The sequence below is a fragment of the Labrus mixtus genome, chromosome 13 (genome assembly GCF_963584025.1).
Source record: "Labrus mixtus chromosome 13, fLabMix1.1, whole genome shotgun sequence".
In the NCBI taxonomy this organism is placed as follows: Eukaryota; Metazoa; Chordata; class Actinopteri; order Labriformes; family Labridae; genus Labrus; species Labrus mixtus.
This window is the reverse complement of record NC_083624.1, coordinates 22,240,286-22,264,502: the sequence shown is the minus strand read 5'-3', so window position 1 is coordinate 22,264,502 and position 24,217 is coordinate 22,240,286. Positions and strand designations below refer to the sequence as shown.

The 24,217-nt window shown below is 40.9% G+C and overlaps 1 protein-coding gene across 2 annotated transcripts in view; it reads right to left on the bottom strand.

Moving 5' to 3' along the window:
• Positions 1–3,159: 3,159 nt before the first annotated feature.
• Positions 3,160–24,217, bottom strand: part of LOC132987253 (E3 ubiquitin-protein ligase SH3RF3-like) — a 101,647-nt gene continuing 80,589 nt past the window's right edge. For both annotated transcript variants that reach the window (XM_061054178.1, XM_061054179.1), the window contains 5 exons: positions 23,910–24,080; positions 19,680–19,972; positions 15,546–15,871; positions 7,450–7,823; positions 3,160–6,018 (listed from right to left, as the gene is read on the bottom strand). In XM_061054178.1, coding sequence (XP_060910161.1) covers positions 5,850–6,018; positions 7,450–7,823; positions 15,546–15,871; positions 19,680–19,972; positions 23,910–24,080 — 1,333 coding nt within the window. In that variant the 3' untranslated portion in view covers positions 3,160–5,849. The remainder of the gene's footprint in view (positions 6,019–7,449; positions 7,824–15,545; positions 15,872–19,679; positions 19,973–23,909; positions 24,081–24,217) is intronic.

The following is a 24,217-nucleotide window of genomic DNA, read 5'->3' as shown; positions in this document are numbered from 1 at the left end:
AATAATAATAATAATAATACATTTTATTTATAAAATGCTTTTCAGAAACTCAAAGACACTACATTTGTTACAATGTACAGTGTCTTATGATATGACCTCATAAGGGGGTGTTTTTTTTTTTTTTAAAGGTATTTTTGGGGCATTTTTGCCTTTCTTAGAGTTGACAGCTATAAAGCGATAGACTATGCAGGGAGAGGAGGGTGGGGGATGACATTCAGCTGAGGGCTAGTGTAGGATTTGAACCCACAGCTGCTGCGATGAGGACTTTAGCCTCTGAACATGATGCGCCTAACATAAATACCAGGCTATCAGAGCGTCCATTTTTTCTTTGATATAGACATCAGATTTTTTTTGGGAATATCTGCCGTTATTCACAATGAATCACAATTTTAATGGTTCTAGTTTTGACCTAGAAGACCTGCACACCTCCTAACCTGATTCCTCTGTACCCCTGTGATTCATTATAAGAGTGATGTCCACTGTGGAGAGCTCTACTTTTATTTTGCTTTTTATCAGAAGGTAAGAGGATAGAGGATGATCACAAGTTTCTCTTTTGCTTTAGAAAAAAAATGTTGGGAAACAGAAGCAGCTTACCACCACCTGGCTGAATCAGAACACACACACACACACACACACACACACACACACACACACACACACACACACACACACACACACACACACACAAAGGGACCTGTGCTGATGGTAGAGGTGTTATCCCCTGCAGTGTCTTACCCCCTGGCTCTGTTGCCCTTGATATGACTCAGAGCGGGCACACAGACAGGCAGACAGACAGGTAAGACAGACAGGTTTGGCGTAAAGTAGAGGAATGCTGATCGATTCCCTGCAGGATCCTGCAGCACCTCGCTGGCAGGTTGGGAACAGGACGCCCTGAGGAGAACTATTTCACCAACTGTGCAGAAAGTGTGTGTGAATGTGTGTGTGTGTGTGTGTGTGTGTGTGTGAACAAACACCTTTAGCTACTCTGGGTGGTTCAGCATCTGGGCGGGAAGTGTTTTCTTTCAGCGTGGCTGCCGGAGGTGATCCTTATCTGTGCACAGCAGAAATCGGAAAAGTCTAAATTTGCTGCCTGCCTCCTGCTCGCCTAAAATATAACAGCCCCAGTTTGTGTGTTTGTGGAGGTTTTCTGTGAGCCTACATCCAAGATAGCTGTCAAAATCTCTTTGCTCACACACTCACACACACACACACACACACACACACTCACATGCACACACACACACACACTCACACACACACACACACACACACACACACACACACACACACACACACACACACACACACAGTCACACAGAACAGACAGTCACATACACATACCCTTGTCACCTTTTGCGAGTCACTCTAAATGCAAATGGATGTGATCATCAGAGACAGGCCGGCTGCTGGAGAGATGAGGTTGTCATTTAAGAGGAGTGCCGACGATGCTCTGAAATTACCAATTACACAAATCGTCCACACCGCTGTTGGTTTAGAAACACAAGAAAGACAGAGAGAAAGAGGAGGACGTGGGGAGAAGATGAAGGGAGCCATGAAAAAGAGCGTTATTTCTTAACGTTCTCTACCGACATGTGTGATGATAAAGACCGTAAAACACTCTGTCAGACATCTGAACCCGTGAGTGGAGCTCACGAGGCCTCATCAGCTCATAATGAGCACATTGTGAGTGCACGTAATTATGATTAGAGCAGGATATAATACGATTCTCTTGATGAATCCTCCAAAGGGCAGCTGTAAAATCCGAATGGGCCGCACAGGTAATGCGTCTGTGTTGCATCAGAGTAAACAAGTGTGAATCGTTGCCATCACTCTCCGTGCTATCAGAACGCTGCAGGCAGACGATAACAAGACAAAAGGGAACATTTGTTTTTAAAACAAAGGCATTTATTGCGAAAAATGCACTTGACATGAAAAAACAATCAAATCAGCCACGGGTCATCAGTACAAGACGATGTATAATGATCACATGGTAGAGAGTGCTGGGTGTGTCCAGCGCAGAGCATGACTTCAATGGCACAAAAGGCCTATAAATATTCTGCACAATATAGAATTATATATATACTTTCTTCTCTTTCTCTCCCATTGTACCGCTTTATTCGCTCAGTCGTGATGAGGCATGAGTGTTCACGCCGCACCAAACTTTAGTCATCAAGTTATTCATGTGAAGAGCTACATACAGAGGCCCCCCTCCCCTCACACACACATACATATTCAAACACACAAGTATCCATAGGAACAAATATGGCCGACATCTAATTCAAGATGGCAGGGTGAGAGCTTCCTGGAGGGACAAAAAAAAGCCATGGAGGAAAGCAGTTTGATATTAAATTCAGTGAAACATTATATGTATCGTCTACTGATGGGTTTGATGTTTTATGTGCATGTCCAGTCCAATTTACTGCTGCTGCTGCTGCTGGTGGCTTGTTTACATTTTTCAAGCTGTCACCATGACTTCTCAAGTGTTTTCTGTTTTTTTTTTTTTTACATCCAGGAAGCTGAGACCAAAGATAAGCTTACATCACGTAAATAAACACAAACGCCATGAAAACATTAAGCAAAACTTGCACTTCAAGATATTTTTTTTCGTAAAGTGACCACCGTGCAGTGGTTTTTGTTCCTGATGTTTCGACTGTTGTAAACTCTGCTCCTCCTCACAGCATCGACCTCGTTCAAATAATATTAAGACCATTTTAATCTGATGATCTCTGACGGAAAAAACAAGGACTTGTGCTTACGTTTCTTGACTCAGAAGAAATGAGAGTCCTCTGTTCAGTACACACAGAGAAACTGTGCTCAGCGCCTGTGCAAAGCTGTTCTGGGATCTGCTGGGTTTTTTTTTTGTCATCGAATCAAACAGAACAGAGTTGACAGAAAAACAACCAGCAGGCTCATTGTACGGATACAAAGACACAGAGGAGATACAGATGGATTGATCTGCCTGATGTATATATACTTCCGAGTGTGTGTGTGTGTGTGTGTGTGTGCTGGCATTTGGAGGCACACAAGTTTGACTGACAGGTTTGAAGGCCAATGCAAATATTGTTTTTGGACTTCATCCTCTATTGGGGAGATTTTCATGGTTAATATTGGCTGTGCTAAAACACTTTATTAAAAGCAAACATTTGTCATTCTGTATTACACGTGTGCAACAGGATGTGTTTAATATGTGAAAAACAAAAAAACACTCTGGCTGCAGCAGAGCCATGATTCCATTATTCTATCCCATTAGGCATCAGTTTTGTCTCACGCTTTTAAACTTGTGTTCGATGTCTTATTTACAATCGCTAGTGGATTTTGACCTGCTGGAGAAAAAGGAAACACTTCTTGAAAAAAAAAATGCACAGGATTACAGATACTGCACTGTAATCAGCATGAAGATGATTTCAGAGCAAGATGCTCCCTTTAATGATAGTGATTTTGTGTGTGTGTCTACATTGATTCTTGTTTCCTCAAGGAATCTAATAACTGGGGAAAAACAAGTGAAAATTGATGTTGAGGTCTTTTAAATAAAGAGATTGCATGTTAAATGTTGGGTCTAAAACATCTGTCGTGCGAAGACTCGATTAGGACAGAAGAGAAGCTGCATTTTCTCTCATTACTTCTGTCATGTGCTTGTTTCTGCAAGTCGCTGGAGAGCTGACATCTGCATGTTTATTCTTCAGTCACACCGTAAGGGAATAAGATATACGTTTTAAAAATGTTGTGGCATTTTGTTGTCTCTGTAAAATTCTTTGTTTATTCCATGTGAGAATACAAATACATTTTGTATTTGTCTACTCTGTTTTTTTGTGTCTTTCAATATATTGTTTGTGCTGTTTACCTAGGAGACTGTGCCAATGACAGACTCTCAGCTGGTTAGGACATAATCACATTTATATTATCACTTGTGTCCTCGGCCAATAAGGGAGCCTCACCTGTGTGCACATGGCCGGTGTTGTTTGTGCTTGACTGCCGGCTCAGCAGCAGGAGAGGAAAAAAAAAACATTTAAACAACCATTATAGTCCTGCTGGCCTCGACCTCTCTGACACACACACACACACACACACACACACACACACACACACACACACACACACACACACACACACACACACTCACATATTTAAACACAGTGTGTCTCTGAGTTTCACTGTGCTTCTATCTCCAGAAAGAAGGATTGAAAAGGTAGATGGTTGTGGGTGGATGTAAACTAGACAAGCCTGGATCCACACGCAGGATGTAGAGATTCACAAAGCAGACTGACGGTAACACGCATCGAAGCCGTACAAAAATACTCAAGAAAGGTTGGTAAAGATCAGGGGAGAAGTTGTCAAAAGGTTGGCAGTTGTGTGATGAACAATTTGTGTCTCTGCCTTCTGACCTTTCGATTGTACATGTATCCATGCACATTGAATCTGCACACATTCAGGGACACAATATTGCTGCAGTTAGAGTTCAGAAAAGGCTGTTTACGAGGAATTACTGCTAGCAATATTTATGACAGTATGTGTGTTTTTTTCCAATAGGAAAATTCAACTGCATCGGTAACTTCATTTTTTTTGCTGAGGATTTTGGATTCATCAACCTACCAGAGAGGTTTTGTGCCTGCTGCTTTAAAGAAAGAAAAACATGCCTGAAACAGAAACATCTGACTATTAGCAATAGAAATCCCCTTTTGAGAAATAAATAATGATGTAAAATACTGTATAAGTAGATATATTGGCAGGTTGTATCAAATATTACCAAGTGCATTCTTTGTCTGTAAAATCTGACAGAGAATTAAAAAAAAAAAACTTTGTCAATACAAATCAGTTGTTTCAAGAGTTTTGGCATGATTTTCTGTTTCTTCCTACATTCAGAAGGCCAGTTAATTCAGTCCCCTCCCGCTCTGTGGGTCTATAAAGGACAACTTTAAGTTAAAAAATTGTTGTATAAATTTTTAGTAAGATATATATAAATAGAAATATTAATCACCTAATTGAATTAGCTTTGAAACCAAAGGCTGGGGAAAATCTTCACAGCATGACTAGTTTGGGACAACACAAACATCTATTTCGACATATAAAAAAAAAAAAACATTAGAATGCTACATGCACTGTTATTAACACATACTGGGTTAAGAAAGACATGTGCTTGTTGTCACAAACTAGACACATAGATGTGCTTAAAAACAATCCTGGAACCTAACACTTCCAGCAGCACCTGCTCATAAAATCTTCACGTTTCAAACTAAGAAAGCACTCAAATCCAGGTTCTGAGGTCTCAGTGGAAAGCACAGTTAATGCTTTTTTTTTTTTTTGTGTGAGTAGTTGCTGGTGGAGGATGCCAAGGAGGAGAGCTGGGAGGCAGGTTTGTCCTTCTGTGCTCTTTGAGCCTTCAGTAGTCAACATCACAGGTCATACCAACGAGTCTGGTGAAGCCCCTCTGACCCAAAACCTGCTTCCTGCATGGCTGGTCGAAGCCAGGGCTGACTTACCCACATGGTTGTAGGTGTGTGTTTATGTGTGTGCGAGGTTGTTGGACCGATAATGGTTTCAGAAGACAGGTTATTCTTTTTGAGAATTTTGTACGTTTTTTTCCCCATACTTTAAATTCCAGTGTTGCTTGACAGACTGTTCGGAGAATTAACTTAATTTAAAATGTGTGAAGTATCTAGTTAAAACAACTTTTTAAATCATCTAAGGAATATATTTGTGGGAAACCATTGCCGGTCCATTCTTTGTGTATGTAGCTGTGAGGCTTGTGTGTGTGTGTGTGTGTGTGTGTGTGTGTGTGTGTGTGTGTGTGTGTGTGTGTGTGTGTATTTAGTGTCAGGATCAGTGTGTGCTCTTCTTGAACTTTTCCCAGTTCAGAAGCTCTCAACAAAGCTGCTGGGAAACAGGCCCGTCTGTCCTGTCCTCTGCAGGGTGCCTTTGTACCAGCCGTCTTCTCTCTTCTTATGGACAAACACTACGTCCCCCTCCCGCAGCTCGATCTCCGCCTCGCTCTGGGGCGGGTACGGCACCACCACACGATACCTGCCACATGCAGAGACAGTTAAAACACATAAGCTTGTGCAGGTTTCAGTAAAGAGTTTTATTCACACCATTTTTATTCTCAGCACTTTCCCCGACTTTGATTTGAAGTGTTCGCTCAGCCTGCATCGCCTACAGCGATTCAAAATGTCACTTTCTCTTCTCTGAATGTTTTCTGTCAAACCTTGAGGAAGTTGTTGAAAGTCATTAAATGTTTCACATTTGAAGTAACAGGTAATGTGAACATTCATTCTGAACACATTGTAGACTGCTTCCATTTTCCTCTTTTCCTCTCTTTCTCTCTCTCTCTCTCTCTCTCTTTGTTTCTCCTTCTGTCTCTGGCTTCCACTTTTTCTCTCCCCAACACACAGGTTGAGCAGTTTGCATTGGTTTGGTGAGATAACCAGTGCTCCCAGTAGATCAGCATGCTGCTGCTGAAACTATACATGCATCCAGTAAATGCTTTCAATGTCATTTTGACTGTGATTGTGTTCCCGTGTTCCTGATTTTTAAAATATTTATTCTGAATGTTTGTGTCACTCTACCAACCATTTAAATTAATCACTTTGTCATTTAAAGATCAGTAGTGTTTGTGAGAATTGGACAGTATCATAAAAAAACACATTATATACACATATAAAATCAATCAATCAAACAATTGTTAGAAGAGATCGGGTCTTGACTTCATTCATTTCTGTTTTTTTTAACTGTGGCTGTTAGTGAGATAATTTTATCAGATATTTGGCCAACCTGGGAATAAATTCCTTACCAAGAAATTTCTTCACAAATGTGTTCATAAAGGTGTCTTATAACACATGTAAAATAATTTAAATCCATCCAGTAGAAACAAATCCATGTGAGCTGCTCACAGTTAGGGTACCTGGAACCTTACTGGTGAAAAATTGAGAATGTTAACCTCTGCCTAAGGTAACTTGTGAGGGTCAAACTAGGGTTTTTTCAGGATTCTGAATCCATTGCAACCTTTTATTTTTGCTCTCCAGGCTACAAGTAACAAAAGTGAAACCATCACCTTCCTGTCCACTCATAAATCAACATTCATCCAAAATAACCTAAGTATGATTGTATGAAATTAATTATTATTACATGAAAAATATGCATATACATAATGTTTTAAGCATACAGATGTACAACTTACTGCACAAAGCATTCTTAAGTGCAGTAAGATTCAAATATGTTGAATAAAACTTAATCTGGCTATGTCTCTTACATGACCTGCGTCCCTTTACGGTCATCGTTAATTTTCGTCTGATGCCCCGACTTTGAGCAGCTCTCACAGATTTTCCTACAGGAGTTGAATTTAAATCTTTTCATAGAAGACACCTTTATGAACACATTTGTGAGGACATTTTTTGGTAAGGAATTGATGCAATGTGTGTCTTATTTCTGTCTGTGTGGTTGAGTGTGTGTGCCCACCTCTCTCTGGAAAGGGGTTTTGGTTCAGGCCGGAGGACCATCAAAGGTTTGCAGGCGCGTGTTGGTGGAGGGGACAAGGGGAAGTTGGTGTCCAGAGACCCGGACTTCCGGTGCAGTGGCTCCAGCCCGATGGCCCCTGCCATCTCGCTCTCAATTGGACAGGAGCCTGCTCGCCCATGGGCCGCCATGGGACAGGAACCTGAGCGGGCATGGTGGTGATGGTGGTGAGGATGGTGGGCAGGGTCGGTGGCCGCAGGGCAGTGACCGATCAATGAGGGGTCGTGGGTTGGCGGGGAGGAGGGAGGTGATCGAGGTTTCTTTTTTGCTGCCGCCCCCGACAGGAGCTTTAATAAACCGGCTGCTTTTCTCTCTTTCTGTAGACGGACGGGGGAGGGGGAGAGAGTAAGGAGAAAGGTGAAAGAAGTAAAGGGAAGAAGATGATAAGGTCAGAGAGGGGGAGGAACAAGACAACAAATACCAGAGATTCTGGTGAGATATAAATATGGGTTTCATAAGGTCTATCTTGAAAGTGACAACATTGTAATAAAAAGGTCTGTAAACAGTCTCAGAATATGGCATTTTCCTTCTCTATACAGAGAAAAAACACAAGAGCATGAATAAACTCCATACACATTCATCAAAAACAATTTAAGAAAAAAACACAAAATCATTTTCCTGTTGACTCTGAATATCACACAGAAAGACACATGGAATAAAACAAGTAATAGAAATATTAAAGCAGAAAGTACAACAAGGTCAAAGTACAAACATTAAAGGGAAAGAAAACATCCTCAGGAATACATCTGCACTTTTCTAGCACCCCATGTTAGGAGGACTGTTGGCCTCCATACACATGTTGTAAGGGGGGATATAAGGGTACATATAAGGGGGCATTGTGGCTAGAGTCGGTCTCCTGCAGCTACATGACCAATGTGTCCTTGGGCAAGACACTTAACCACATGTTGCTCCCACTGCTTCGTCTGCGGTGTATGAATGTGTATGAGTGGGATTAGTTACCTCTGATGGTCACTTTACATAGCAGCCTCTGCCATCAGTGTGTGAATGGGTGTGACCTGCGGTGTAAAAGCGCTTTGAGCAGTAAAGACAAGTTCAATTCCATTTACCATTTAACATTTAACCCCTTCTCGATAAGTTTTCAGGGACATCAGGGAGTTGTCCACTGCACATTTAATCCGATTTAGTCCTTCTAAAGTAATAGTTCAAATGTAGAATGCCTTTACCCTTCCTCAAAAGAAATTAGACAATAAGATTCATACCACTCTCATGTCTGCAGCCAAGTGCAGAACTGGAGCTAGTAGATGGTTAGTTTAGATTTGGAACATGCTGTTGTCATATGTGCTATTGAGCGGAACAAGCAGTTCAAAGTCGGTCATGAGTCATCACATATAATTAAATAAAAAAAGGAAGCTGGCATCTTGATTCTTTTCCTGTCTGTCCGTCGATCACAGCTCAGAAAGGAGGAAAGAACGGGGATGTGAGCAGTAATTACTCAAAGATCTCAGAGAAGAATGGATAACAGAGGGTTTATAGTGTGAATGGCTGCTCATCCCAATGTGCCGAGTGGTTAGTAACGATCCTGCAAACTGAATACACCTGCAGTCACTGTGATGGTCGTTGAAATAGACTATTGATTCCAGTGAGAGTGTTTCTAAACGCCACCTGTAAGGCCACATTCACAGATTTTTGATTCAAACTTTATAACACAAGCGCTGCACAATGCCTCCCATTCAGTCGGACTCTATGTGACTCCAGGAGGACAAAACAGCTTTGTGTTGTTTGCTGCTTGGCATGATTGTACAGTCATGAAGACATGGATCAATACTGAGCATGCCTGAGCATAATTACATTTTTTATTTTTTTTGTGGGTGCATGAAGCCTCCATATCGGCTCCGTCTCTGCCTGAGCCATCTGTTTCTGTGATACGTGGGCTGCTGGATGAAACATTTTTTAAACATTCATTTGCCATTAAAACACTGTCTTTGCACGGCTGTGACGGACAGTTGTCATAGCAACAGCATGGGGTTGCATACATGGAAGTTAAAAAAAAAAAAAATTCTGAATGCACCCATTTCTGTTAAATAAGGACTAAAAAGAGAAAGGAAACGAGAGAGAAAAGAAGATGCTTCTAAAAAAAATAAAGGTAGTGTATGAATGCAAAGGATCAGAGAGAGTGGCAGGTGACATAAGAATGAATAGAGACCCGGCTAAACGCTGACTACGTCATTTATCGAGAGATATTAAAGAAACGTAGAAATTAAACCTTTTGCTTCTGAGAGATGTATAAAAAAAAAAGTTGATTTAAAACTGAAATGTGTAACTTTATAATGACAAAACTGCAGCTAACATGGCAGATAGCAACCAGAGCATATGCATTACCAGCAACAAATGTAAAAATCTAAACAGATCTAAATATGTGTATAAGGTGCCTCCTTAACAAACAGAGTCTGTTTATCGTCTTCACCTGAAAATCTTTTTTGTGAATCACAGTTGCAGTGCAAGACTTACAACCTTTAAAGAGTGAATCAAGGATGCGTTTAATTGAAAGTTAATGACTTCTTTTCTTTGTTGGTTTTTTTAGAGCCATCTTTATCTCTTTGTGCCTGACCTCCCTTTTACCTCAGTCCTTTTTCATACCCTGTCCTCCTCCTCCTCCACCTCTCCTCCAGCTAAGCATTTTCTATGCTTCTATTCATCTTTGTTGTCCTCTCCATCTTCTTCTCCCTCTTCAAATATTTGTTATTAAATGTGCCACAGAACATATGTGATGTACTGAATATTGTACAGCACCTTAAAAATGTCAGAACCAACACTGAGTTTATCTTGGAATAATCATGACATTAAAATCCTTTAGAATGTATTTTTTAAATCTCAGATATACCTATTTCTTTATCACTTGTTTTTCTGCTGACAGCCGGTGCTGCTGACTCGCTCCTGCGGTAGGTAGGTAGACCCGGCTGTCACACCAAATATGCAAGCCTTTGCAGATGGCTCGGTAATACTGCCGACTACAGCACCAGGGTTGGAGTAAACCCGCCTGTGCGCCGCGACTGCTTTAAGAAGCAGAAGTTGTCAGAAAACATGGGGCTGATCAAAGAAATGATCCGTCAGGGGAACATGCAGACCTCGGGAGAAACACAACACTGCAGGAAGTTTTCTCACAGAGAAGGCCCAGTGCAACTTGGATCACGCTCTGCAAAGTTTAGATGTATCAATTAATAGAAAAAAAAAGGATGAAAAGCAAACACTATAAGAGACAGATAAAGTTATGGTGAAAAAAAACTTTTAAAATGTAACAATTTTCTGACTTAAAATAAAAACATGTCTATTGGCTATTTGACAGACTACAACAGGAAATGGAATGTTTTAAGCAACAACACTTTAACAGTCATTTTCATCATTGTCACGTCGACCATTGAAGAGTGACATTAAGCTGTTGCAATTTCTGATAAAAAAATCCTACAATTCAAGTAAGGACACGAAACAATACATGGCCCTGATGAACCTTGTTAGCATACATGTCACACAGTGCAGGAAAAAAAAGTGCTTACAAAGCAAGATGCTGCATAAACACACTGACTCAGCAGACACGGTATATAGAAAACAAACAGCTTTAATTGCTCTTGCACTCTAAATACCAGTTCTTTAGAGATATATGCATCTCCCTGGAAACCGGTTCTTCATCATTTCTCACAGGACGTAAGAAGGTGCAGACCTTTTTGTTTAAGCGTTTGCCAAAAAAACATAAATCATGTTTACCTGAATCTAATAATGCTTTGGCACTGAAACACACACACACGCACACACACACTTAAAATGTTCTGCTGCTTCTCGTTCTGCCATGCAAATAAAGCTTTTTGGAATTTTAATCATGCTGAACGAGGAGAAGATGGAGAGCAAAACAAAGATGAATAGAAGGGTAGAAAATGGAAGGACGGAGAAGAGGGGGAAAGAGGAGGAAGGGAAAGGGTATGAAAAGGGAGAGAGGTAAAAGGGAGGGCAGACACAACGAGACAAGGATGGAGAATAATATTATGTGTGGGGACAGAGAGAGCACAAGGATAGAGAAGACAGAGGGAAGGATGGAGGTGGGACTGAAAGCGGCAGAAAAAGTGAATTATCACTCCCTCTCTTCTTTCATCTGCAGGCTTAAAGGCTTAATCTGCCTCCTGCGAGTGTATGTGCTCGCCTGTGTGTGTGTGTGTGTGTGTGTGTGTGTGTGTGTGTGCCTTTATACAATCCAGTGTGCTGTTTTTGTTCCAACCACAAGATGGCACCGTACACTAATTTTTTCATCTGTAAAAAGGACTTTACTTCTGACTTAACACTAGTGGAATGCCTTGCTCTGCAGCCAACGGCAGGATCCAGATAATGAACTGAACCTGTAGAGTTTTGCTTCTCCATCTCTTTTCAAATACAAACTGGTCACTTTAGAAACATCTATTCTTTCGTGTGGATATGTTAAAATGTTTTATCATCCACACACAAGAAATTGCTTGGATGTACAAATGAATTTCACATCTCAGAATAATTAGTACCAAGGATAAGTTGAGGATAAAAGCAGGTGTTGAACTTCAGAGTGAGTGCATGGGTATTTAAATTCTGGGGGATTGAGAGGAAAGATGTTCAGGACACCAGGTTCTGTGCACCCACTGAGGTAATTACTCTCATTAACTCACCCACGCTCAGAACTCTTTGGATGCTTTCAAGATAAATGATGTGAAAAAAAAAGAAGTAAAAAGTGAGAAAAATCTGAGATTGAAATACTGACAAATCCTGGTTCAGTTCAGTCAGTGTACTTTCAAGCAATTCAATGAAAAAATGAAAACCTTAAAAGTCTATAACGTTAAAAACAAAATTCCATAGAGTAACGCAAAAGCGCAATATCAGGTCTATGTTGAGCTCCATGCCTCTTACTAAACCATTATACGGTTTACAGACCGACTGAAATTCTGCAAGCATTTCTGACAGCCGTTTAGTTGGCAGTTGCTCTGCCTTGCATAGTTCCTTGAAGCAGTCTAAAAACACATCTCATTGTCCAACATGATATGTGTCCACAATACTGACAGTGTGACAGTGTGTTGAACAGAGATTACCCGAACTGTGTCTGCACGACAGTTATGATAGCTGCTTCATCACTTCCTCTGTTAAGACTGAGGCTCCTGCTCCGCCAAGCTTCAACTGACACAGATGTGATGTGAATAGGCCTATAGCTTTTTTGTCTTTTTTTCTTCGAGGAATCAAATGATGTAACCGCATTTTGGGACTGGGACTGACAGTTGTTGGGGCCCCCTCTTCCGTGCCAGAAGGCCAGGCCTTGTCCCAGCAGCAGAAGCCAGGCTCTCGGCTAGACGGAGCTCCCCCAACCTTCAGCGAGGTGATCTGGCACTACTACCACCCGATATCCCTGACGCCCAGCCTCCACCATCGGACTGTGTCGTCCCTACAACCATCGCCGTCCTCATGCATGCACGGCCTGCTCCGACCTCCACCTCAGCAGCAAGGAATGTGGACAACAGGAACGCGAGGAATACAAAGGAGAAATTCTGCTTGCATATTATACCCATTTTGAAGCGCGTCTTGTTGCTGCTTGGTGCTATACAAATAATGATTAATTGATTGATGATTTCTTTCCAATGTCCAGCTCAGTTAAACATGATCTACCTGTATTTAGCTACTCTGCTTAAAAACTGAGTTGATTTGACTTTTTTTCATCTGGAGTTGAAACCCTGTGATAACATAAAAGCTTCTAAAGATTAAGAGCAGCATTAAGATAATGAATGGATGCTACAAATACATCCAAATCCAGATAAAAAAGGAGCTCATTTAGGACTGAGCAAGGCAGTCTGATACATACAATGTATAGACAGATGACAAAAATCATTCTAAAACAAAGTAGAACCATTGTTTAAGAATCAACTTAAATAAAGTTGTTTACCTTATTTGGGAGCAGAGACACAAAAAGAATGACCTCGCACACGAGTAATGTCACTGTGTTATTCCAACTTTCATGAGATATATTCACTATGTGAGTCATCTTAAATATGAGTTTAAGCTATCTTTTAGAGTGTGATGATGTAAACAAGGCCGCTGCCTGCTGTTCCATAGTCAATGAGCTGTTTGTCAGACAGCCATAGATTAGCTGTCCCAGACAGTGGAGCCAACAGTGAAACAAATGGAGCTGAGACAGATGCGAGCTTTCCGTGCCATCCTTCACTGTCAGTGCAGGCCGATTTTAACATCCACAGCTTTAACATCCCGGATCCCACAACATACAGGATGGAGCTCAGCACTAGAGGCAGCAGCATGTACAAGTGACATAAACTGAGGTTGAAGAGGACTACTAGCAAAACACATGCACAAATACAGAGAGGCACACACACACACACACACACACACACACACACACACACACACACACACACACACAGCTTATTGCACCTTCGTAAATCATTTTAAATCTAGAGAACAAAGCTCCCTTTTTTTGCCAGATGTAGTTTTAAACTTATCAAATATATAAAGTGAGTTTTCTTTACAGGATGATCGATACTTCAGGAATCAAACATCTGCCTGGAATATTTGATGGATTATTGTCAGCCAAAACTGAGATGATTCATTAATGGTTTATCTAACTTTTTATAAAAGATTATTTTTTAGTCCCTTTGCCTTTATTATAGGACAAGAGACAGGAAATCCAGGGAAGAGAGAGTGGGGATGACATGCACTGAATGGTTGCAGGCCGGGAGTGGAGCCAGCAGCCAATGTGTCGAGGACTTTGCCTCTGTGATGCCTGCTCTATGGACTGAGCTAAACCAGCACCACTGTTGATCTAAAAGAAACATTTTGCAAAAATCAAATACTCTATATCTGATGTTTCTTCTCTGGTAGTGTTGTGGTACTCAAGAGTGGACTAAGACCACTTGTGGAGGTCTCAGACTCAGATTTAAACACATATTTGGTTTAGTCTCAGTCTTAGATAAAGGAGAATCGGGATTTAGAACAGAATAGAATAGAACTTTGATGTTCCACAATGTGGAAAATCATGCAAGTACAGCACGAGCCGTCAAGACCACAACTGATTTACATGTCCACATCCTAACAGTGATTAGAAGGAAAATGTCCCTCTCTAAATGCAACAAATATCTTATATTAATTTATGGTACATTGTGATTTTTTTTTCTCTGTAACAGCCGTAACCCTCCAAGTCCCCTTCACACAAGGGGGGTGGCGGGAGAGGACACCAGAAGAGGCTGTGTGTATCGGTATGTTTGGGACCAAAGATGTCAGTAAAACCGTCAGTGATGAGTTTGGTTGTTCACAATTAATTCATTTAGTAAGTTTTAAGAATTAAACACCTGCTGCAAAAGGTCACTTCATATTTTCCTCTTATTTTGTTCACACTCATGATGATTTCTTATTGACATAATGGTCTTGGATTTGACTCGCTCTTGATCCCTTTATGTCTTATCCTTGTCTTGGTCTCGGCACACTGTGCTATCAGTCATGACCTGGTCTCTGGTATTGAGGTCTTGACTATAACACTGGTACATTTTATAGACTAAAGGAATAAATCAATGCTGAAAATTATTATCAACCAAAGTCAGAAGGATGTGCATTCTTTTAATGGCATTTATTGGCTGTTTTGTTGTCTTATCTGTATTGATATGTACACATCATTGATGTCATAGGTGTTAATTACATGTCAGACTTCCCCCACATACACAGTACTTACAACATGTTGTACTTATCAGTATTCAAAGACTTACTCTGTGATCATATATTTCATTGTCTGGAACAAGTTTTCCCTCAGTCTGTCTAGTCTTGTTGTACTCAGGCAAGTGATATCCTATAATCCCCTCTAAATTAAATATGAAGTTACTGTATTCAGCTCTTCATTATGCATATGGAGAAAACAATAAAAGTTGCATAATAGCACGAGATCCAATTATTCTTTCTTTGGTAGAAAAGTGTCAGCTGCAGCGGAGAGCTGTTTCTACAGCACACTTTTGGAGTATTTTTGTAGAATGATGTTGCATATATTTACACAAGCCAAGAATATCCACGAGGATGAGGCTTACCTTCTCTGCTTTTGGCGCGAGGGCGCCCTGGTTGGGGGCGTGGGAGGGACCCGGCGAAGGCGACTGCAGGGGACTGGCTGGATCCCCGTTGAGGAGCACCGCTGACACGTTAGGAGGCGTGAGGCAGGAGAGTGGGGAGGAGAGAGGGAGGAGGGGCCGCGAGGCAGGGGAGGAGAGGGGTGAGGGCCCCAAGCTGGGTCCTGGAGAGACCATTGAGAGTGGGCGACCTGATTGGCCCGAGCAGCGCGAAGGGGAGGAGCTCTGAGGACGCAGGGGGGAGATGGCTGACGTGGGGCGCTCTGGGCTTCCAGCAGGAGGACTGTGGACTGAAAAAAACACAAACACATGTGTGTGTTACTAAAACTGTGAGAGCGAGTGCAGCCATCAGTCACAGTGTCCCCTGAGGGAGCATGGCAATATTTAGGAAATCTGACTCAAAAAGCCAACTTTGTACCACTGTCATACCCTCTCTGATATACTGAGAAGCAAAATGCAGTTGTGTTTTTATCAGTTGTGTAAAAGAGTGGTGTTAAGGAATCTTCTATTCAACTCATTTGCACATTGTTGCCCGACTAAAACAAAAATAGGAACCAAACAACTCCCCAGTCCCCTGTAGACCAAAAACACTGGTTCAAAAGTCCTGAGTTCGGAGCACTTTTCCCAGCCTTTCATTTGTATGAGGACATTTGAAGCTCATGAGGATTAAAGTACACAAAAATACACACCCACACTTACACAATGCACTCATGTAAACACATACAGACACACAGGGTTGCTAGCCACCTGCTCTTCTACACTGCAGTACTTAGGCAGAAACCCATTGAGAGCAGCGCTGGTCATGTGAGGAAACCACTAAACGCCCAAACTATGCACATATTTTATTTTGTAATGGAGACCAGATGTATGTCTGTTGTGTGTATCTGTGTGCGTGTGTGTGTGTGTGTGTGTGTGTGTGTGTGTGTGTGTGTGTTTGTGTGTTTGAGAGAGAGAGAGAGAGACAGAGAGAAAGAAAGAGGGGGAGAGAGTAACAAAAAAGGAAAGAGTTGGAGAGAGAGGCACGAAGCTCTGTCATTACGCCTCCATAAAACAAAAAGCACAGTGATGTCATTCAGCTGTGCGATTGGGAGCCAGTGTGTTCCCTTCTGTGTATATGTACGTGGGAGAGCACAACCATGTCTGCGTGTGTGTTTGAGTGTTATTCTTGGCAGTGTTCTCACAGTGTGTACTCTACAGCCCCCCTTAAGAAACCTTCACCATTATTTTCTCACAGGGAGAAAGAAAAGGTGCAAAGGGAAAGATGGAGAGGGGTTCTAGAGAGATGAATAGACTCTGAGTGCAGAACAAGGCTGATATAATCTAGACCTTGGAACGACACAGGTGTGCATGTGTGTGTGTGTTGGTGAGAGTTGTGTAGAAGTGTTTGCATGGTAGGCAGAAACACAACCTCTGAGTGAACAGCGCTCTTAGAGCTTTAATGTATGTATGTTAATTATCCTCCTGTGACTTACAGTATATTCTTGTAACAACTGTGCATTAGTGGCTATTTCCAGGGATGATTCTGAAGGCTCATATAGTGCAGAGGGGAAGAACAGAGTGTATGAGAAGAATACATCAGACCTCTCGCTTCCTACTGTTGGATTTGCTCTCTGTTTTGTTTGTGTTTTGTCCCACCAGTCCAAAGACAAGCAGCAGGTGAGAACCATCCTGGGGGCCTAAATGGATTTAACAAGCTGACAATATAATTGCAAAGTCCCAGTCTGCGATGCATGTCATCCTCTATTATCATCTCTCCTTTCACTGACTATCAGCTCCGTACCGAGTCTCCTACCTTTAAAAGGCAAAGAGCCGGAAATGAGTTAGCTAGCTAGTTTCTTTTCATTCACAAAACAGTTAAAATATGAAGCAAAATCAAATGAAAGTATAAACTACTTAAAATAAACAGTTTAATCACAGATATTGAGATTTGAAAAAGTGAGTGGATTTAAACTTTACATTAGCTTTAAATATAACTACATATTACCAAGCATCTATACTAGGCAGGATACAATAAATGTGGATAAACAGCAATTTGAACCCCTAGTTGATAAGAGTATTTATGGGCTGTTGCATATTTTGGTGAAACTGCTGCCTTAAGCTCTTTGACTCCATTAGGCTCCGACCTAATCACTCCTCGCAGTTTTAATTTCCATGCAGAAATTTGAGGAGTGATGGGATGATATGTTAAACCCCCCAGTCGGAGCCTAAAGGTGGATGCTGGGTATAGTGGTGGTGGAGGGGCTGAGAGAGAGTGCAGTACTGCTTCAGGTCTGAACGGGCAAAGAAATAGCAGAGAGAGAGAACGGAAATCTTGCAGACTAAATAGACAACTAATTGGAAGGAGGTGTTGTCAGGTGATTTTTGACAACGACGCATGTCATGACTTTGAATGCATGAACTTGCTCAGAGGCGCCGCCTCATTTGTTACAAGTTTGTACGTATACAAGCACAGTGAAAGACATCACATTCAGAAAGCTTCAGAAGAATCAAGCTGTGGCAAACAGGGTCAGTAGGGCAGTGAAATCGAAAGAAAAGTACAACAACTTCTTCAAATCTGTCCAATAAGATATAGGTTTAAAAATTCTTTGAGTTTAAAAACAACAACAACAACAAAACGTTACACTTGAGAAACAACCCAATTTTCACTAGCTGACCAATGTGGCCCTTAAAGTCTCAAATCAATCAATATGTACCTTCAGGAATTCAGTGGGCTTCAGACTCTATAACAGAAGGATTCTGATAGAAAAAGTTAAAAATGATTTCCATTTCTACTTGAGAGAAAAATCACACTGATTATTGTATTTCTCAGAGAAATCTTCGGCACATCAGCCAAGTATCCAATCTAATCAGTTCCTGATTTAGGTTGTATAAAAGAGGATTGAGATTACTGTTTGGTGAGAATAGATTTATGTCATCAGCAAATTAATCCTTATTTAGGATACTAGGACACCCTGTGCAATTCCTCTAGTATCCTAAATAAGGATTTATTCGCTGATGACATAAATCTATTCTCACCAAACAATAATCTTAATCTCAGCACGATCTTATGTACCAAAATGAAGACATCCTTTTCAGGCAGATGTTGACATGGCTTTGGTAAAAGAAGGCCTCCTATTACGGTATCTGTGGGCGTGCCCTTCATTGTATTCCTCCTGGTCAGCTGTAACCAATGTCCTCACACACTAAGTCCTTGTATGTACTGTATATATTAGAAGACAAAATAGATTGGTTATCTGTAACGCAAATGGAATTTGTAACATTAAGTATTTTTTGAAGCAATCCCCCCCCCCCCCAAAAAAAAGGTAGAAAGAAATGGTTGTCCCAGTAACAGTAAGTGCGTGCCAACTAAAGACCCTTACCTTTGCCCAATCCAGCACTTCTATCCGACAAACTGGAACACCTGCTGTGAGCTAGTTGTTATGGCTATGCATCATTAATGTAATTACCTAAAGTAGCCAGATTCTCATACTCCATAAACATGTGCAGCATGTGACTGCCACCGACTGAAACTTACCTTTTTCTCTTAGTCTCACTCTTGTATACTTTCTTTTTACACATGAATAACAACAATGAGGAAACTGGAGTTTAAAGGAGGCAGTCGTGTGCAGAAACCTACAATATTTTTTACAGGCTACTTGAATTAATGACGGATCGATATTCAATTATTCTTTAATCAGCGACTAAGGGGCTAAAATTCTGCATGGTCCCAAAGGATCTGGACTCTGCTTCTTTAAGCCTGTAGGCTGGTGAACAGTGTACTGCAGGGTGTGATATTGCAGCATGAAGTTGGAAAAGTACCAAAGACAGGCACATGCTTAATAGATACACTACCTTCAAACTTGTTCAACATTTCTCTGAAGAGAAACCCCTTTGGTCAGATGATTATAAATCTTGAACTTTCCAATGTAAGGTGGTTCGATTGCCATGATGCTAATTTATGATAATCAGTGGACATGTGATTGGTAGTGATCAATAAAGTGACTATAATGGGACAAAAAGAGGCATTCTTGAATGTTTAATGAGTGAATCCAGTGTGAAATGCTTAATGGTTAAAGCACATTATGCTTACATTGTGTGTGAAGGAGTGTTTCTGCTTACCCAGCTGCATTGAGGTGCGTGCCTGGTTAACTGTGTGCTGACTGGAGCGCAGGCAGTTCTTCAGCTGGGCGGCGGCAGATTGAGGCGAGGAGGCAGGACTGGTGGAGTTAACAGAGTTGGCTGAGTTTATCAGCGGCGTGGAGGGACGGGACGAAGAAGGCCCCGGGGAACCAGGGGATGAGGGGTCGGGGATTTTACTCCCCACTTGACTGCATCCACCTCCCCCTCCTCCTCCTCCTCCTCCAGCCACTGGACTGGACAAACCCCGAGATGAATTGACTCCAAAAGGAGCCCTGCAGGGGAGAGAGGAGACCAAGAAATCAGTAATTAAAAGTCAAATCATACGATAACATTTGTTAATTTTCACTTTCTTAAAGAAAAACATATATGTCTTAAACAGTGAACATATAGAACCAACACCAATGAAGGAGTTTTAGTCAGAGTGGCTCAATGGTTGCCAGGTCTGTCCTTTTGATAGAACCTTTAAGCAAACACTGAAGTATGTCAATAAGATGGATAAAGACTGCCATAAGATTTATTAAAGAAACTCATTTGCCCACTGTAATAAGTCTAGTGAGCCCATTGACTTTTTATTTTGTCCCGTCTTCAGGTCAAATTTAGAATCTGTCCAAAGCTTCCATGTACAACTAAACATATAACATTCAAATCAGCCTTTGGATGTTATATGTGTTTATGCTCTTTCATTTTAGCATGTTCAGAAACTAAAGTATGCTTGTAAACATGGTTACAATTATACCTTCTTATCCAGTTGTCATCTTTATGTTACCATAAAGCTCAAAGCAACACAGTGCCTGAGTAAAGCCTGAAAATGATGGTGGTGTAGTTGTAGGTTCTTACTCTTGCTCAGTACAAAGTCTTAAAAGCCAGTATTTAGTCCATAATAGCAGAGCAGGAGCTACACATGGTGCTATTATCTTCTGTCAGAGTGAGTGATTTCACTGCTATTATCTGGTCTGTGGATCAGCACGACACGGTGTCCCAGTGTAGCATATATGGAGCTTCAGGCTGCTCAAGTTTGTCTGCAGAGTGCTGAATGGCAGAACAGTGAGCTGAACATTATTGACTCAACGGTATTCACACTCTTATGGCTGCTCATTGACTTTCCTGTCACACACATACAGAGTTATGGCTTTCTCTCTGTGTATATATGTGTGTGTGTGTACTTATAGAAACGGGGATGCTATTCACAGATTGTCTCATTTTTAGATTCTCTTTTAGACAAAGTTCACATGCTCTAAAGTTATGCGTCTCCCATGATGGACTCAATAACTCAAAAGCTTGTGGTCGCTTATTAAAACATTTTTGGCTACTTTATTTAATTTAACAAGGGGAGACAATCAACTTTTCATTCTTAGAGTTCTCATACGATTCTTAACAAATTGCACATACGTCTTTAATTATCGTATAAAAATAAAATCTCTGATATTAAAATATTTTAATTGAATTTCCACGAGAATGACATGAAAATGTCATTTGCCATTCTGTTCTCATATAAATGACAATGTACGTGTATGTGTGTGTAGGTGTGTGTGTGTGTGTGTGTGTGTGTGTGTGTGTGTGTGTGTGTGTGTGTGTGTGTGTGTGTGTGTGTGTAGGTGTGTGCGTAGGTGTGGGCATCTTTGGCAGCCTCTCATTAACATTTTGAGAAATTTCTAAGCTGCACTGCAGACAAGGGGGGGGGGGAGTGGAGGACAGAGCGCGCTCGCGTAAAAATAACAAATTGCCTCTCATTTGATTACTCGCCCATCCTGCCTTGCTCTCCCGTTCTCTCTCTCTCTGTGACTCTCTCTCTCTCTTTCTTGATCAAATTGCATAACTACAGAATGTGAAGCGGCCATTCATATCCACTAGAGAGGGACACCTGCTGTTTTTCAAGCCTTCTCATCTCTTTGTATCATTTTCTATATTTTGCTTTCCCTGTCTCTCTCCCCCTCCTCCCCACTCTGCCAAAGTCTTTTTCAATACTCTTTTATTTTCAATTTCTTCACATATTTCTCTGTCTTTTTTTTTTTTTTTTTTACTCTTTTCACCTTTTCTTTCTCCATCATACTGAATATTTTACCCTATGCCCCCCCCATTTCTGTTTTTGCCTCACCCTTCATCTGTTTATCCACATCTTGTTCTTCATCTTCTCATTATCTTTCTTCCCCTCATTTATGCCTTTTCTCTTGCTATTATAATAATTCTCTCTTTCTTTCATTTTCTTCTTCTCTTTCTTTTTCTTTGTCTGCATTGTGGAGCAGAATACAGATTAGCTGAACAGGCACTACAAATGTTATCACACATAAAGGAATAATGCGAGTAATTAAATCGCCAAATATGATCTCAGCACACTCAGTTTATTTTGTTTCATGTGGTTTTAACAGCTATCAACGACATAGTTCAGGCTGCCAGAAGTAACTGTAGAGATGATGATGATTATGATGAGAGTGATAATAATGATATACGCTTTGCTGGTCAGCAAACATAAAAAAGACAGGGAAAGTATTAACTAGCTGTTTTTTTTTAAAATCTTAAATTGCATTAGGCTTGTGCAATAACATTGTTTAATATTGTAATAACAATATAAAGCATGATGAATAAAATAAAATATAGGGTGCATATTAGCTATAACTCACAGTTACTTTGCTATCTGCTGTTCTTCATGTTAAACACAATAACTGTGTTTGATACATGATTCTCCTAAATCAAAATAAAAAAAAAACTAAATTCCAAAAAGGACTGATCTTCAACACCTAAATGGCACCAATTCATCTGAGGGTAGCAGATAGCGAGTGTGTGCTTCCTCTGACGTCATCTGATGGCATGGATGTTGTACCCAGGCCTCCATCCAATGAGTAAATTACACTCAAAATAAAACGAGTAATGTCAATCAATCATAAAATAAGAATATTTGTGACTAATCACTGCAGATATGATTAATGAAAAATTAATTACATATTTAAAATACCTGTACTTAATTTTTAAATTTTAAAATACTCAAAATGTGATCCAGTCTATTGCAACAAAGCAGATTTGACACATTCAATTTCAAATGGGGCCCAGGCCAGACCCTGGATCCGCCCCTGCCTCCCATGCAAAACTACCTGAGCCCATCCAGCTCACTGCGCTCACGACTACACAGAGGCATCTATGACTACTCAGACAAATATGTTTTTTACTGCACAGTTTGATCCAGATATTGCCACACACCGCAACTCAAGTCCATACGAGTATTTTAAGCTTACCATTACTGCCTGAGAATTAAAGACGTTTAATGACTTACCTAGCTGCAACAGAATGTGGCTATTTTTCCTGAGTGACAAAAATGTTCACTATCTTCTGAAGTCAGATTGCCCCATCATAATGCATTAACTACGCCTTCACATGCTTTGATATGCTGAATGACTCGATCCGGAGATGAGACAATGCAGCACAGTCATGGCTATTGAAATTTAGTGAATTTAGCATCCCCTTTTGTCTTTTTGGTGGAGAATGCTTTGACAAATCCCTGAAAAAGGATTTCAATCAAACAACTGAAGTATGTCTTTTTGTTTTGCTTTGTCCAGAGAAACTCAGTTTTTTCCTGGCACTGGCTTCTCAGAATATGAATGGTATATTTTCTAGTGTGATCAAGGGTAATTTTGACAATTGTTGCAGCCACAGATGAAAGCAGAACCCTGAACCTCTGTCAACTTAAGATCTGAAAAACTGCTTTATGCTTGTACCTTTATAGTGCATTGAAATGTGCGTGCAATCACATGGGAGCCAGGACTTTACCACAGAAGATTACAACGTCAATTGCAAAGATTGTGAAATACCCATCAACGCCTGTGTGAGGACCAAATTAGAGGCCTTAGTCTGATTGTATTGAACTGCTGGGTTCATGTGACAAATTGGTTGCACTGAATGAAAAGCGGAGCAAAGGTTTGAAATAGCAGCTACGAAATCAGCTTTGGAACTTACTCGTTCCAACATGCTGCTAATCATCCCTCTCACCACCAGGCTGTAGTTCTTACATTTACTGCACAACTGTAGCAGTTAGAGATGAGTTATGTTACAGAAGAAAACTCATTTGATCAAGTTTTGGTTGGTCCCTCTAGAGATTCAGTCACTTTTCCATCTTCAGCATATGAAGACAATGTACTATAATCTTCATCAAGCTACTAAAAAGCTAATATAACTGCTACAATGACACGTTTCCTGGTGCCTAAGCCTGAGCTCACTGACCTGGACACCGGGGTGACGTAGTTCCCTGGAAAGACCCCGGAGGCAGCAGTTCTCAATGAGGTTCCTTTGAACCATCCGTCTTGACACTTCTCTGTCACCCGATACATCTCCCCTTTCCTTAGTTCAAGCTCGTCAGCCTTCTGGGGCTTGTAGGCGTATAGAGCCAGATATCTGGGGAACAAAGAGACAGGCAACAAAAAAAAAAAAAGAGTTGAATATTAAATCAATTCAAGCCTGCAGGAAATTTTGACTGCTCACCAAGTATCACTTCTTTCTAATGTGGATTAACTCTGGAATGTATTATGCAA